This window comes from Ornithorhynchus anatinus, chromosome 1 (assembly GCF_004115215.2).
Source record: "Ornithorhynchus anatinus isolate Pmale09 chromosome 1, mOrnAna1.pri.v4, whole genome shotgun sequence".
Taxonomy (NCBI): Eukaryota; Metazoa; Chordata; class Mammalia; order Monotremata; family Ornithorhynchidae; genus Ornithorhynchus; species Ornithorhynchus anatinus.
Window position 1 is genome coordinate 183,441,032 of NC_041728.1, and position 16,854 is coordinate 183,457,885.

At 54.6% G+C, this 16,854-nt stretch overlaps 1 protein-coding gene across 2 annotated transcripts in view; it reads left to right on the top strand.

Moving 5' to 3' along the window:
• The window catches only part of DPP10 (dipeptidyl peptidase like 10), a 184,745-nt gene that overhangs the window by 136,730 nt on the left and 31,161 nt on the right, over positions 1-16,854 (top strand). For both annotated transcript variants that reach the window (XM_029073455.2, XM_029073464.2), the window contains exons 14-19: positions 718-809; positions 1,702-1,749; positions 5,789-5,910; positions 8,193-8,240; positions 10,186-10,284; positions 10,406-10,475. In XM_029073455.2, the coding sequence (XP_028929288.1) occupies positions 718-809; positions 1,702-1,749; positions 5,789-5,910; positions 8,193-8,240; positions 10,186-10,284; positions 10,406-10,475 (479 nt within the window). The remainder of the gene's footprint in view (positions 1-717; positions 810-1,701; positions 1,750-5,788; positions 5,911-8,192; positions 8,241-10,185; positions 10,285-10,405; positions 10,476-16,854) is intronic.

The following is a 16,854-nucleotide window of genomic DNA, read 5'->3' on the forward strand; positions in this document are numbered from 1 at the left end:
AAAAAATGGTATCTGTTGAGCGCTTACTATGCGCGAGGCACTGTACTAAGCGCTGGGGTGGATACGAGCTAATCGGGTTGGACGCAGTCCCCGTCCCACGTGGGGCTCCCGGTCTTCATCCCCGTTTTCCAGATGAGGGAACTGAGGCCCAGAGGAGTGAAGTGACTTGTTAAGGAGCAGACAAACTGTGGAACCGGGATTAGAACCCGGGTCCTTCTGTCTCCCGGGCCCGAGCCTTTTCACCACCCTAGGTGGAGATACCGCGCTAGGGGAGGAGCAGCGAGGCCTAGTGGGTAGAGCCCGATCTGGGAGTCGGAAGGACCTGGGTTCTGATCCCGGCTCTACCACTTGTCCGCTGGGTGACCTTGGGCGAGCCGCTTCACTTCTCTGGGCCTCAGTGACCTCGTCTGGAAAATGGGGGTGGAGACTGGGGGCCCCACGGGGGACGGGGACTGGGTCCAACCTGATGAACTCAGATCTATCCCAGTCCTTGGTTCGGGACTTAACGAACCTTCCCTCATCTGTAAAATGGGGACGGAGACCGCGAGGCCCACGTGGGACAGCCTGGTGACCCCGGATCTCCCCCGGCGCTTAGAACGGTGCCCCGCACGTAGTGAGCGCTTAACGGATACCACCGTAAATCCCCAAATCAAAAAACCGAATAGACCACCGGAAGGCGCAGAGCGAGAAGGGGTCTGCTGTCCGTGCCGCTTTCAGGGCAAGGCCGAGCGGGCGAGCGTCCGGCACCTGACGTCCGGAAGCTGGGAGGTTCTGAGGATCCTGGCCTACGACGAGGACGCCCAGAAGATGTGAGTGCCCGGGCCGCCCCGCCGTGGCCGCCCCGGGCCCCCTGACCCCGGACCCCGCCGCCAAGCTGCCCCGCGACCCCCGACCCCGCCTCCTTCCGACGGGGGTCGTGACCCGGCGGCCTCGACGTGACCGACCCGTGCCCTCCTCCCTCCGCGTCTGTGACGTCGCCTTCCGACGGGGGTGGTGACCCCGGGCACCCTGACGTCGCTGACCTGTGCCCCCGACCCGGCCTCCTCCCTTCGGAGGGCCGGGGCCCCGTGTCTGGGATGTCTCTGACCTGTGACCCCCCGACCCCGCCTCCTCCCGACGGGGGCCGTGACCCGGCGGCCTTGACGTGACACCGGCCCGAGCCCCCGGCCCGGCCTCCTCCCTCCGGGGCCCCCGTGTCTGGGATGACGTTGGCCTGTGACCCCAGACCGCGCCTCCTCCCGACGGGGGGGGGGCCGCGACCCGGGGACCTGGACGTCGCCGACCTGTGCCCCTGACCCAGCCACCTCCCTTCGGGGGGGCCGCGGCCCCGCGTCTGTGACGTCGCTGACCTCTGACCCCCGACACGACCTCCTCTCATGGGGGGCCGCGGCCCCGGGTCCGGGATGTCGCCGGGCTGTGACCCCTGACCCCTCCTCCCTTAGTAGGGGGGCCACGGCCCCGGGCCCGCGAGGACCCTGGCCTGCCCCCCGACTCCATCCGGTCCCCTCGGAGGTCCGTGACGGGGGGGAGGGTGGCGTGGGTGACGTTGGCCCCCTGACCCCGGCGGTTCCCTCGGGGGTCCGTGACCCGGGGGTCACGTCGTGCCGAGCGGGGTGGCCACGGGGGGGGTCCGGGCGGGGTCGGGCGGGGGGTCCACCGCCTCCGGCCCTCATCCCGGCGCCGTCTCCTTCCTCCCCGCAGCTTCTTCCTGAGCACCGAGGCCTCGCCCCAGGGCCGGCAGCTCCACAGGTGAGCCGGGCCGACGGCGCCCCGGGGTCACCCGGGCCAGCCCCCTGCCTCCGCGCCCGCGTCCTTCCCAACCGGCCCGGGGACGGGATCCTTCCGGAGGAGATCTCCGGTTCTTCTTCCAGGACGCGGGGGACCCTCGGGCGTTTCCGCCCGGGGCTAATAATAATGATTCTGCTATTAGTTAAGCGCTTACCGTTGGTTCGGTCGTATGGATTGAGCGCCTACCGTGTGCAGAGCAGCGGACTGAGCGCTGGGAATGGACAGTTGGGCAACGGATAGAGACCGTCCCCGCCCGGTGACGGGCCCGCGGTCTAAAGCGGCGTGGCTCGGTGGAAAGAGCCCGGGCTCAGGAGTCGGAGGTCGTGGGTTCTAATCCCGGCTCCGCCACCCGTCTGCTGTGTGACCTCGGGCAAGTCACTTAACCTCTCGGTGCCTCGGTGACCTCATCTGGAAAAATGGGGATTTAAAAAGGCGAGCCCCACGTGGGACAATCTGATTCCCCTGTCTCTACCCCGGCGCTTAGAACAGTGCTCTGCGCATAGTAAGCGCTTAACAGGTACCACCATTATTATGATTATTAAATGGGGGAGACGGACAACGAAAGAAAAGAAATAGACACGCACTACTTACTACTCACTACGTACTACTCTCCCCAGCACTTAGAACGGTGCGCTGCGCACGGTAAGCGCTCAGTAAATACCACCGACTAAATGAATCTGGGGCCCGGGTGGCGGGAGGCCCGGTGGCCCCTTCTACACCCGAAGCCCGCAGCGGGCGGGGATCGTCCCTTTCCGTTGCTGATTTGGACTCTCCCCAGCGCTTGGAACAGTGTCCCGCACACGGTAAGCGCGCGGTACGTACTACGTGCCAGACACTGTATTGATCACTGGGGTGGATACAGGTCGATGGGGTTGGACGCATTCCCTGTCCCCCGTGGGGCTCACGGTCTCCATCCCCATTTTCCAGATGAGGAAACCGAGGCCCGGAGAAGAGGGGCGACCTGCCCGGGGTCGCGCAGCAGGCAAGTGGGGAAGCCGGGATTAGAACCCATGACCTTCTGACTCCCGGGCCTGTGCTCTAGCCGTCGCACCGTGCCGCTTCTCAGCCTAGTGGAAAGAACCCGGGCCTGGGAGTCAGAGGACCTGGGTTCTAATCCCACTTTTCTGCCGGGGGACCTCGGGCAAGTCACGTCACTTCTCTGGGCCTCGGTTTCCCTCATCTGGAAAATGGGGATGAAGACCGTGAGCCTCCCGGGGGACGACCCGATGACCCGGTATCTCCCCCGGCGCTTAGAACGGTGCTCGGCACAGAGGAGGCGCTTAACAGATACCAACATTTATTTCTATTAATACCCGTCTCCCCCTCTAGACCGTCAGCTCTTTGCGGGCAAGGGAACGTGTCTCCCAAGTCCACTATATTGTCCCCTCCTCAGCGTTCAGTCCAGTGCTCTGCACACAGTCGGGGCCAAATAAATACCTTCGATCGACGGATTTTAATGTCTGTCTCCCCTTCTAACTGTAAGCTCGACATGGGCGGGGTACCCGTCCACCAAGGTGGCAGAGCCCGGGCCTGGGAGTCAGAGGTCGTGGGTTCTAATTCCGGCTCCGCCCCCTCGTCGGCTGTGTGACCTTGGGCGAGTCACTTCACTGCCCTGGGCCTCAGTTCCCTCATCTGTAAAGTGGGGATTGAGACCGTGAGCCCCACGGGGGCACAACCCGTCAGCGTGGCCTAGTGGAAAGAGGCCGGGCTTGGGAGTCGGAGGTCGTGGGTTCTAATTCCGGCTCCGCCGCTTGTCTGCTGGGTGACCTTGGGCAAGTCGCTTTGCTTCTCTGGGCCTCGGTCACCTCATCTGGAAAATGGGGATGAAGACCGTGAGCCCCATGGGGGGGACAACCTGGTCGCCTTGTATCTCCCCCAGCGCTTATATCAGTGCTCGGCACACAGTGGGCGCTTAACACATACCGTCGTTATCGTTATTACTCTCCCAAGAGCCCAGTCCGGTGTTCTGCACTTAAGAAATGCTCACTAAATCCTATTATTATTATTACAGTAAGCACTTAACAAATACCAGAATTATCATTATTACTGTCCCAAGAGCCCAGCCCAGTGTTCTGCACTTAATAGGTGCTCAATAAATACTAGAATTATTATGGTAAGCACTTAACAAATACCATAATTATTATTATTATTACTCTCCCAAGAGCTCAGTCCAGTGTTCCGCACTTAATAGGTGCTCAATAAATCCTACTATTATTATAGTAAGCACTTAACGAATACCATGATTATTATTACTCTCCCATTCAATCACTTAATGCATTCTCAATAAATACTATTATTATCATAGTAAATGTTTATCGTTATTACTCTCCCAAGAGCACGGTCCAGTTTTCTGCCCTTAGTAAGTGCTCAATAAACGCTATTATTATAGTAAACACTTAACAGATACCACAGTTATCGTTATTACTGTCCCAAGAGCACAGTCCGGTGTTCTGCACTTAATCAGCGCTCAATAAATGCTATTATTATTATGGTAAACGTTTAACAAATACCATAATTATCACTATCATTCCTCTCCCAAGAGCTCGAGCCGATGTTCTGCACTTAATGCGTGCTCAATAAATACCATTATTATTACAGTAAATGCTTAACAAATACTACAATTATCATTATTACTCTCCCAAGAGCACAGTCCAGTGTTCTACACTTAGTAAGTGCTCAATAAATCTGTCACTATCATTATAATTATTATAGTAAGCACTTAGCAAATGCCATAATTATTATTATTATTCTCCCAAGAGTTCAGTCCAGTGATCTGCACTTACTTGTGCTCAATAAATGCTATCATTATTATCGTAAACGCTTAACAAATATCGTAATTATCACTGTATCGCGATTATCATTGTTTTTACTCTCCCAAGAGCTCAGTCCAGTGTGCTGTACTTAATAAGTGCTCAAGAAATGCTACGACTATTATAGTAAGCGCTTATAAATACTGTAACTATCATTGTTATTACTCTCCCAAGAGCTCAGTCCAGCGTCCTGCACTTAATAAGTGCTCAATAGAAGTGTGGCTCAGTGGAAAGAGCCCGGGCTTGGGAGTCAAAAGTCATGGGTTCGAATCCCAGCTCGGCCACTCGTCAGCTGTGTGACTGTGGACAAGTCACTTCACTTCTCTGGGCCTCAGTTCCCTCATCTGTAAAATGGGGATTAAAAGTGTGAGCCCCACGTGGGACCACCTGATTACCCTGTATCTTCCCCAGTGCTTAGAACAGTGCTTTGCACTTAGTAAGCACTTAACAAATACCAACATTATTATTATAGTAAGTGCTTAACAAATCCCATGATCATTATTATTGTCATCACCCTCCCTAGAGCTCAGTCCAGTGTTCTGTACTTAATACGTGCTCAATAAATACTGTCATTATTATAGTAAGCGCTTAACAAATACCGTAATTATCATTGTGCTTAACAAATACCGTAATTATCATTGTGCTTACTCTCCCAAGAGCTCAGTCCAGTGTTCTGTACTTAATAAGCGCTCCAGAAATATTCTGATTATTATAGTAAGCGCTTATAAATACCGTAATTATCATTGTCCTTACTCTCCCAAGAGCTCAGTCCAGTGTTCTGCACTTAATAAGCGCTCCAGAAATACTCTGATTATTACAGTAAGCGCTTATAAATACCGTAATTATCATTGTCCTTACTCTCCCAAGAGCTCAGTCCAGTGTTCTGCACTTAATAAGCGCTCCAGAAATACTCTGATTATTACAGTAAGCGCTTATAAATACCGTAATTATCATTGTCCTTACTCTCCCAAGAGCTCAGTCCAGTGTTCTGCACTTAATAAGCGCTCCAGAAATACTCTGATTATTACAGTAAGCGCTTATAAATACCGTAATTATCATTGTCCTTAATCTCCCAAGAGCTCAGTCCAGTGTTTTGCACTTACTAGGCACTCAATAAATACTACTGACTGCGCTCAGGAAGCGCTCAATAAATACACCCGATGGATCGATTGATTGTCTTTATCTTGCAGCGTATCTACAGATGGGCTCTTGAATCGGCAGTGTCTTTCCTGCGGGTTTATGAAGGAACGCTGCACCTACTTTGGCGCTCAGTTCAGTCCCAAGAACCGCCATTTTCTATTACACTGTAAAGGTAGGAAAAAACCCCGGTTCCTGTTCAAAACGGTTTTCAGGGCCTGACCCACCGAATGGGTCTCAGTATTCATTCAGTAGTATTTACTGAGCGCTCGCTATGTGCAGAGCACCGTACTAAGCGCTTGGAATGGACAAATCGGCGATGAATCCGTGACTACGTGGCTCAGTGGAAAGAGCATGGGCTTTGGAGTCAGGGCTCATGAGTTCAAATCCCAGCTCTGCCACTTGTCGGCTGTGTGACCGTGGGCAAGTCACTTAACTTCTCTGTGCCTCAGTTCCCTCATCTGTAAAATGGGGATTAAGACTGTGAGCCCCACGTGGGACAACCTGATTCCCCTATGTCTACCCCAGCGCTTAGAACAGTGCTCGGCACATAGTAAGCGCTTAACAAATACCAACATTATTATTATTATTATTATTAACACGCACCTTCTAGGCCGTGAGCCCGCTGTCGGGCAGGCGTCGTCTCTCTCCGTTGCCGAATTCTACTTTCCAAGCGCCCGGCACAGCGCTCTGCACACAGTAGGCGCTCAATAAATACCGCTGAATGAATGAATTTAACGCACGGTGGGGACAACGTGGTCTGGTGGGAAGAGCCCGGGCCTAGGAGCCGGAGGAAGCTGGGTTCTAATCCCTTCTCCACCCCTAGGCTGCTGCGTGACCTTGGGCGGGTCACTGGGCTTCTCTGGGCCTCTGTTACTTCATCTGTGGAACGGGGATTAAGACCACAAGCGAAGCAGCGTGGCTCAGTGGCAAGAGCCCGGGCTTGGGAGTCAGAGGTCATGGGTTCGAATCCCAGCTCCGCCCCTTGTCAGCTGGGTGACCGTGGGCGAGTCACTTCACTTCTCTGGGCCTCAGTTCCCTCATCCGGAAAATGGGGATGAAGACCGGGAGCCTCACGTGGGACGACCCGATGACCCTGGATCTCCCCCAGCGCTTAGAACAGGGCTCTGCACATAGTAAGCGCTCAATAAATACTATTGAATGAATGAATGACCGGTGATTAGACAGTAGCTGTGGGGCCAGACAGTGACCGGAGACCAGACGGTGACCGGCGATTGGACGGTGACCTTGGGGCCTCGCGCTCACCAGCGACTGAATGTTGACTGTGGGGACTGACCGCCGGTCCGCTCGTTCATTCATTCAGTGGCATTTATTGAGCGCTTCCTGTGTGCAGAGCACTGTACTAAGCGCTTGGGAGAGGACAACAGAACAACAAACAGACACATTCATTCGATAGTTTTCATTGAGCACTTACTATGTGCAGAGCGCTGGACAAAGCGCTTGGAATGTACAGTATTTATTAAGCGCTTCCTGTGAGCAGAGCAATAATGTTAATAACGTTGGTATTTGTTAAGCGCTTACTATGTGCAGAGCACTGTTCTAAGCGCCGAGGTAGATACAGGGTAATCAAGCCCCCACTGAGCTGACCGTCTAACGGATGGAGACCGGGACTGTTTGGTGACCTCGGAGCGGATGGCATGGGTTGGACAGTCATCCAAGCGCTCAGTACAGTGCTCTGCACATAGTAAGCGCTCAATAAATCCTATTGAATGAATCCTGGCGGCCGGACGGCGACCGGGGAGTGGACAGTGACCGGGGCCAAGCTGCTACGATTTCCGGGGTGTCCAGAGCGGGATGGCATCCCCGGCGAGGTGGACCGGGCTAAGGGGTGGACGGGGGTCCTCAAGCTGGAGTGAGTGGCCGAGGATCCCGGAGGTCGCCTAAAATCACCCGAAAGCCAAAGGCCCCGGGTTCGAGTCCCGTCTCTGACACCCGATCCCTCTGTGGCATTGGGGTTGAACCTCCCCCGCCTCAGTTTCCCCAACTGTCAACTGGGAACAATAACAATAACGTTGGTATCTGTTAAGCGCTTACTATGTGCGGAGCACCGTTCTAAGCCCTGGGGCGGATACGGGGCCATCAGGTCGTCCCACGTGAGGCTCACAGTTAATCCCCATTTGACAGATGAGGGAACTGAGGCCCAGAGGAGTGAAGCGACTTGCCCTCAGTCACCCAGCTGACAAGTGGCGGAGCCGGGATTCGAACCCATGACCTCGGACTCCCAAGCCCGGGCTCTTGCCACTGAGCCACGCTGCTTCTCTAATACCAACCCTATCTCTCGAGGGGTTCGGGAGGACTAAATAACTAGCTAGTGTACGGTGCTCTGGTCATAAAGGAACCACAACGATGCGCAGGTCAGCGCTCAGTACGGGGCCTGATACATAGTCAGCGCTTACAAATGCCATAATAATAATTATCATTATTAATATTATCCAGGGCCTGGAGTCCCCATGGTCAGCATCCATAGAACCGGTCAACCCGGAGGTGAGTATCCGTTGCTGAGCGGAGATTCCCGCTCTCAGACACGTCAGGGGGAGGGAGGGGAGGGTTTGTCTCTGGGCTCCACATTTGGGGGGCGGGGGGGGGTCGGTGAGGGAGGTCACTTGGGGGGCCGGGAGAATAATAATAATAATAATGTTGGTATCCGTTAAGCACTTACTATGTGCAGAGCACCGTTCTAAGCGCTGGGGGAGATCCGGGGTCATCGGGTCGGCCCCCGTGAGGCTCACGGTTAATCCCCGTTTTCCAGACGAGGGAACCGAGGCCCGGAGAAGGGAAGCGACTCGCCCACGGTCACCCGGCCGACAGGTGGCGGAGCCGGGAGTCGAACTCATGACCTCTGACTCCGAAGCCCGGGCTCTTGCCACTGAGCCACGCTGCTGGGAGAAGGAAGGGGAGTGTAATACGCCCCCCTTTTCCTCTTCTCCCACCCCCTTCTGCATCGCCCCGACTCGCTCCCTTTCTTCATCTCCCCCCAACCCATCCCCACTTAGGCCCACCTCCCTCATTTATTTAATTCCATTCACGTCTCTCTCTCCCCCCATTTAGTCTCTAAGCTCGTTGTGGACAGGGACTGTGTCCGTCTAGGGTTCTGTCGGCCTCCCCCAAGCGCTTAGTACAGTGCGCTGCCCGCAGTAGGCGCTCCAAAAATGCAACTGATTGAATGAACGAATGAACATGGGGCAGGACCGGTGGGAGAGAGGTCGGAGAAGTGGAGGGGTGAAATGATAATGTAATAATAAGCACTTATTAAGTGCCGAGCACCGTTCTAAGCGCTGGGGGAGATACGAGGTCATCGGGTTGTCCCGCGTGGGGCTCGCCGTCTCAGTCCCCGTTTTCCAGATGAGGGAACCGAGGCCCGGAGAAGCGAAGTGACTCGCCCAGAGTCACCCAGATGACAGGCGGCGGAACCGGGATTGGAACCCACGACCCCTGACTCCCAAGCCCGGGCTCTTGCCACTAAGCCACGCTTAGTGCTTCTCAGAGCACTGTGCTGAGCGCTTGGGAGAGGGCAGTGAAGTTAGTTCATTCATCCATTCATTCGATCGTATTTATTGAGCGCTCACTATGTGCAGAGCGCTGGACTAAGCGCTTGGAAGGGACAATTCGGCAACAGATAGAGACCGTCCCTGCCCGACGACGGGCTCACGTTCTAAAGTCTAGTCCAGTACATACAGTACATACAGTACATACAGTACATACATACATATATAGTACAGTACATACAGTACATATGGTTAGTACATACGATCCCGGCCCTCAAGAATCTTCCACCGTACCATGGGCAGAGCACTGTACTGAGCGCTTGGCACGGGGAAATAGAGTTAGCAGACACAATCCCTGCCTTCAAAAAGCCGACAGTCTACTGTCTACTGTCGCTAGTAAGCGCTCAACAAATGCCATCATTACTAGCCATCATCGTCATCATCGTTATTATTATTATTACCCCAGGGTTTAGCACAGAGCTTGGCCCATAGTGAGCGCTTAATAATAATAATAATAATGTCGGTATTTGTTAAGCGCTTACTATGGGCAGAGCACCGTTCTAAGCGCCGGGGGAGATACGGGGTCATCGGATTGTCCCACGTGGGGCTCCCAGTCTTCATCCCCCATTTGACAGATGAGGGAACCGAGGCCCGGAGAAGCGAAGTGACTCGCCCACGGTCCCACAGCTGACGGGTGGCAGAGCCTGTTTCGAACCCACGACCTCTGCCTCCCAAGCCCGGCCTCTTTCCACTGAGCCACCCTGCTTCTCTTCCAAATGCTCTCTCCATGTGAGCCCCTCACTGGGCAGGGACGGCCTCTATCTGTGGCCGAATTGTCCCTTCCAAGCGCTCAGTACAGCGCTCCGCGCCCGGTCGGCGCTCAATAATACGATTGAACGAATCACGGTACTTATTAGGCTCGTCCTCTCCCCCGCTCGCCGTAGAGTTCTCCATTCTGGAGAGCAACGCCCCGCTGAGCGCCGCCCTGCAGAGGAAGAAGATGCCCAGGCCGGAAATCCGAACGGTTTCCATCGAGGACTACGGTAAGGGGTCTCCGGGCCCCCCGAGGGTCCCTGTGCGGGCGTCGGCCCCGGGCCCGCCGGGCGCCGAGGGGACGGGAGAGGGGAGGCCTCACCGCGTGCCCTCGCCCTGTCGCCCCCCCAGACCTCCCGCTGCAGGTCGTCTTCCCCATCGGCTTCTCGGAGCGGAACCGCTACGCGGCCCTGCTCATCGTGTGAGTATTTTTCCCGCCAACTTGGGTCGAAGGCTCGCTCCCGTCCCCCGGGGGCCTCGGGTTCGAGCCGCGGGCGTCGGAACCGGCCACCGGGCGATGGGGTGGGAGACCCCCCTCCCCTTCTGTCCCTTCCCCCGCCCCCCACTCTTTCCCCTCCCTCCCCTTCGCCCCCGTCCCCTCCCCGACACCTTCACGGCGATCGGAAGGACGGTGCCTGTCGGGCGCTTACTACGTGCCAGGCACTGTACTGAGCTCGGAGATTGGTCCGGACGCGGTCCCCGTCTCAACGAGGGGCCCGCGGTCCCGGGTCCCCGTTTCCGGGTGAGGTGGCTGAAGTACCGAGAAGTGAGGTGACTTGTCCAGGGTCACACGGCGGGCGGGTGGAGGACCCGGGATTAGAACTCATGACGGGATTAGAAGCCAGGAGGGGATTAGAACCCATGACCTTATGACCTCCGGGCCCGGGCTCTGGCCATTACGCCGTGCCGCTTCTTTAACCCCTTCCCCTCCCTTTCCTCCTCTTATTCATTCATTCGGTGATTCATTCATTCAGTCATATTTACTGAGTGCCCACCGTGTGCTTAACCGTACTGAGCGCTCGGGAGGCCGCGGTCCTTCCACCTCCACTCTCCTCTCCTGCCACCTTCTCCTCTTTATTAACGATTATGATAATAGTTATGGTATTTGTTAAGCACTTCCCCTATGTCAAGCACTGTACTAAAGGCTGGGCTAGACGAAAGATCATTATCATTATTATTATTATAGTATTTATTAAGCGCTTACTATGTGCCAAGCACTGTTCTAAGCGCTGGGGTAGGTCCAGGATAATCAGATTGTGCTGCTTGGGGCTCCCAGTTTGAATCCCCATTTTCCGGATGAGGGAACTGAGGCCCAGAGAAGTGAAGGGACTTGCCCAAGGTCACCCAGCAGACGAGTGGCAGCAGAGAAGCAGCAGAAAAGCAGCCTGGCCTAGTGGGTAGAGCCCAGACCCGGGAGTCGGAAGGTCACGGGTTCTAATCCCGGCTCCGCCGCCTGTCCGCTGGGTGACCTGGGGCGAGTCACCTCGTGGCTCAGTGGAGAGAGCCCGGGCTTTGGAGTCAGAGGTCATGGGTTCGAATCCCGGCTCGGCCACCCGTCAGCCGGGTGACTGTGGGCGAGTCACTTCACTTCTCTGGGCCTCAGTGACCTCATCTGGAAAATGGGGATGAAGACCGGGAGCCCCACGTGGGACGACCCGATTCCCCTGTGTCTACCCCAGCGCTTAGAACGGTGCTCGGCCCACGGTGAGCGCTTAACGGATACCAACATCATTATCATTATTACCTCACTTCTCTGGGCCTCGGTCACCTCATCTGGAAAACGAGCCCTTGAGCCCCACGGGGGACGAGGACCGCGTCCAGTCCCATCAGCTTGCGTGCACCGCAGCGCTTAGTACAGCGCCTGGCACGTAGTAAGGACTCAACGAACAGCACAGTGATTAAGTGGCGGAGCTGGGGTGAAAACCCGGGTTCGTTCATTTGCATCGAGCGCTTACTCTGTGCAAAGCGCCGCACTAAGTGCTCGGGAGAGGACGATATAACAGACAGACACATTCCCTGCCCACGGTGAGCTCACAGTCCAGACCGGGACAGAGACATGAAGAGAAACAGATAAATCAATTAAAGATCTTTACGGATTTATAAATATGGGCCGTGGGGCCGGGAGGGAGGATCAGTGAAGGAGGGAGTCAGAGCGGCGCAGAAGGGAGGGGGAGAAGAGGAGAGGAGGGCGCAGTCCGGGAGGGCTTCTTGGAGGAGGTGGGCCTTCGATAAGGCTGTGGAGGGCGGGGAGAGTCATCGTCGGCGGGATTTGAGGAGGAAGGGCCTGCCGGGCCAGAGGCGGGCCGGGGGCCGGGGTCGGTGGCTCACTATTTTTTGTTGTCTGTCTCCCCCCTTCTAGACTGTGAGCCCGTCGTCCGGCAGGGATTCATTCGGTAGTATTTATTGGGCGCTCACTCTGTGCAGAGCACTGGACTGAGCGCTTGGAAGGGACAATTCGGCAACGGATAGGGACGCTCCCCGCCCGTTGACGGGCGCACGGTCTAATCGGGGGAGACGGACGGACGAGAACAGTAGCAATAAATAGAATCGAGGGGATGAACACCTCATTAAAACGAGAGCAAATCAATAGAATCAAGGGGCCGTACAGCTCATTAGGAAAATCAATAGGGTGATGAAAATGTAGAGAGTTGAGCGGACGAGCAGAGTGCCGAGGGGAGGGAAGGGAGAGGGGGAGGAGCGGAGGGAAAGGGGGAAAAGGGGGCTTAGCTGAGGGGAGGGGAAGGCGGGGTAGAGGGAGCAGAGGGAAAAGAGGAGCTCAGTCTGGGAAGGCCTCTTGGAGGAGGTGACCTCTCAGTAGGGATTGTCTCTCTCTGTTGCCCAATTGTCCTTTCCAAGCGCTTAGTACGGTGCTCTGCACGTAGTAAGCGCTCAATAAGCACGACTGAATGAATGGATGAATGAGACAGGCGAGTTGTCCGTCCTCCGACTTGCAGGCCCAGGCCCTCTCTTTCCACGAGGCCACGTTGCCTCCTTCCCCTCGCCGTCCCCTTCCCTTCCTCTCTCCGTCGTCCCCCCGACCCCTTCCCCTCTTTTTCCCTCCTCGCCCCTCACTTGCGGCGTGGCTCAGTGGAAAGAGGCCGGGCTTAGGAGTCAGAGGGCATGGGTTCGAATCCCGGCTCCGCTGTGTGACTTTGGCCAAGTCATTTGACTTCTAGGTGCCTCGGGGATCTCATCTGGAAAATGGCGATAAAGCCCGTGAGCCCCACGTGGGACAACCCGATGACCTTGTGTCTACCCAGCGCTTAGAACAGTGCTCGGCACATAGCAAGCGCTTAACAAATACCAAAATTATTAGTATCATTAAAATGGGGATGAAGACGGTGAGCCTCACGGGGGACAACCCGATGACCCTGTATCTCCCCCACCGCTTAGAACAGTGCTCTGCACATAGTAAGCGCTTAACAAATACCAATGTTGTTGTTATTATTCTTCTCTGGGCCTCGGTGACCTCATCTGTAAAATGGGGTTGAAGACTTCGAGCCCCACGTGGGACAACCCGATGACCCTGTATCTCCCCCAGCGCTTAGAACAGAACTTGGCATGTAGTAAGCGCTTAACAAAGACCAACATTATCCTCCCTTCCCGTCCTCCCCTCCCTCTCCTTTTCCATCCCTTCCTCCCCTTCCTGGTCCTCCTGCCTCCAAAATAGATTCTGTTGGTGCCACGGTAGGAAGTGACATCACAATTTTTTTTTAATTTAATATCATTTGTTAAGCACTTGGGCCGAGCGAGCCACTGTGCTGAGCGCTGGGGTGGATACGGGCTACTCAGCTTGGACACGGTCCCTGGCCCGCTCTTAGCCCCCATTTTACAGATGAGGTGACTGAGGCCCAGAGAAGCCAAGTGACTTGCCCGAGGTCTCCCGGCAGATGAGTGGTGGAACGGGGATTAGAACTCGAGTCCTCCTGCTTTCCGGGCCTGGGTTCTGCCCGCTGGGCCGCGCCGCTTCTCCCTGCAGCCGGTCGATCGTATTAATTGAGCGCTTACTGGGTGCAGAGCACTGTACTAAGCATTTGGGAGACTAATGTTGGTATTTGGTATTTGTTCATTCATTCATTCATTCAAAAGTATTTATTGAGCGCTTAGTATATGCAGAGCACTGGACTAAGCGCTTGGAACGGACAAGTCGGCAACAGATAGAGACGGTCCCCGCCGTTTGACGGGCGCACGGTCTGATCGGGGGAGACGGGCGGACGAGAACGATGGCGATAGATGGAGTCGAGGGGAAGAACGTCGCATAATAACAGTGGCAACTAAATAGAATCAGGGTGATGCACATCTCATTAAATGAAATAAACAAAATAAATTTGTTAAGCACTTGCGGAAAGAGCCCGGGCTCTTGGGAGTCAGAGGTCGTGGGTTCGAATTCCGGCTTTGCCACTTGTCGGCTGTGTGACTGTGGGCAAGTCACTTCCCTTCTCTGGCCCTGAGTGACCTCATCTGTAAAATGGGAATTAAATGTGAGCCTCACGTGGGACAACCTGATTACCCTTTATCCTTTAGAATCCTTCATTACCCTTTAGAACAGTGCTTGCACATAGTAAGCGCTTAACAAATATCAACATTATTATTATTATTTGGGAGAGAGCATTCTAACCATATAACTGACACGTACCCCGCCCGCAGTGAGCTTACAGTCTACTAATTCATTCGTCCATCATATTTACTGAGCACTTCCTGGGTGCAGAGCACTGTACTAAGCGCCTGGGAGACTAATGTTGGTATTTGGTATTTGTTAAATGCTTACTATGTGCAGAGCACCGTTCTAAGCGCTGGAGTAGATACAGGGTGATCAGGTCGTTCCACATGAGGCTCCCAGTCTTCATCCCCATTTGACAGATGAGGGAATTGAGGCCCCGAGCAGTGAAGTGACTCGCCCACGGTCCCACAGCTGACAAGGGGCAGAGGCGGCATTCGAACCCATGACCTCTGACTCCCAAGCCCGGGCTCTTTCCACTGAGCCACGCTGCTTCTCTAGACTAGAGGAGCAGCACGGCGTAGGGAATAGAGTCCAGGCCTGGGAGTCAGGAGGTTATGGGTTCTAATCCCGGCTCTGCCATTTGTCTGCTGTGGGACCTCGGGCAAGTCACTTCACTACCCTGGGCCTCAGTTCCCTCATCTGGAAAATGGGGGTGAAGACTGCGAGCCCCACGTGGGCCAGGGACTGTGTCCAACCTGATCAGCTCGTACCCGCCCCAGTGCTTAGCACAGTGCCTGGCATGTAGTCAGTGCTTAAGAAATACCATGGTTATTATTATTAGGAAAGCAGCGGGGCTCAGTGGCAAGAGCCCGGGCTTGGGAGTCAGAGGTCATGGGTTCTAATCCCGCCTCCGCCACTTGTCACCTGGGTGACCTTGGGCAAGTCACTTCACTTCTCTGGGCCTCTGTTACCTCATCTGGAAAATGAGGAAGAAGACTGTGAGCCCCACTTGGGACAACCCGATGATCTTGTATCCCCCCAGTGCTTAGAGCAGTGCTTGGCACATCGTACAAAATACCATCATTATTAAATACCACCGGATTCCGCAAATGTATTAAATGGATTAAATACATTCATTCATTCATTCAATAGTATTTATTGAGCGCTTACTATGTGCAGAGCACTGTACTAAGCGCTTGGGATGAACAAGTCGGCAACAGATAGAGACGGTCCCTGCCGTTTGACGGGCTTACAGTCTGATCGGGGGAGACGGACAGACAAGAACAATGGCACTAAACAGCGTCAAGGGGAAGAACATCTCGTAAAAACAATGGTCGTTAGCGCAGTGCTCATACCATCGAATGAATGAATGAGCGAATGAAAGAGCCGGGATGTGAATCCAGGTCCTTCTGGCTCCCAGGTCTGGACTCGATAATAATAATGATGATGATAATGGTATTTGTTAAGCGCTTACTCTGTTCCAGGCACTGTGCTAAGCACTGGGGTGGATACAAGGTTATCAGGTTGGACACAGTCCCTGTCCCCCCTGGAGCTCCTAGTCTTAATCCCCATTTTGCAGGTGAGGAAACTGAGGCCCAGAGATGCGAAAGGACTTGTCCAAGGTCACACAGCAGACATGGGTCGGAGCTGGGACGGGAACCCAGGCCCTTCTGACCCCCAGGTCCGAGCAGCGTGGCTTAGTGGTAAACCGTACGGGCTTGGGAGTCAGAGGTCTTGGGTTCTAATCTTGTCTCCGCCACTTGTCTGCTGGGTGACCTTGGGCAAGTCACTTCACTTCTCTGGGCCTCAGTGACCTCATCTGGAAAATGGGGATTAAAAGCGTGAGCCCCACGGGGGACAGCCTGATTACCCTATATCTACCCCAGCGCTTAGAACAGTGCTTCAGTCATTCATTCAATAGTATTTACTGGGCGCTTACTATGTGCAGAGCACTGAACTAAGCGCTTGAAATGGACAATTGGGCAACCGATAGAGACAGTCCCTGCCCAGTGATGGGCTCACAGTCTAATCGGAGGAGACAGACAGCAGGGCAAAACAGAACGAAACAAAAACCAGACAACATTATCAAGAGAAATAGAATCAAGGGGATGTACACCTCACTAACAAAATAAATAGGGTAATGAATAATATATACAAATGAGCACATAGCACTCTGACATAGTAAGCGTTTAGATTTTATTTCCAGTGCTTGGGACAGTGCTTGACACGTAGTAAGCGCTGAACAAATACCATAATAATAACAATACATAATAATAATAGTAATGGTATTTTTTAAGCAATTACTATGTGCCAGGCACTGTACTAAGCACTGGGGTGGATAGACGAAAATCGAATTGGA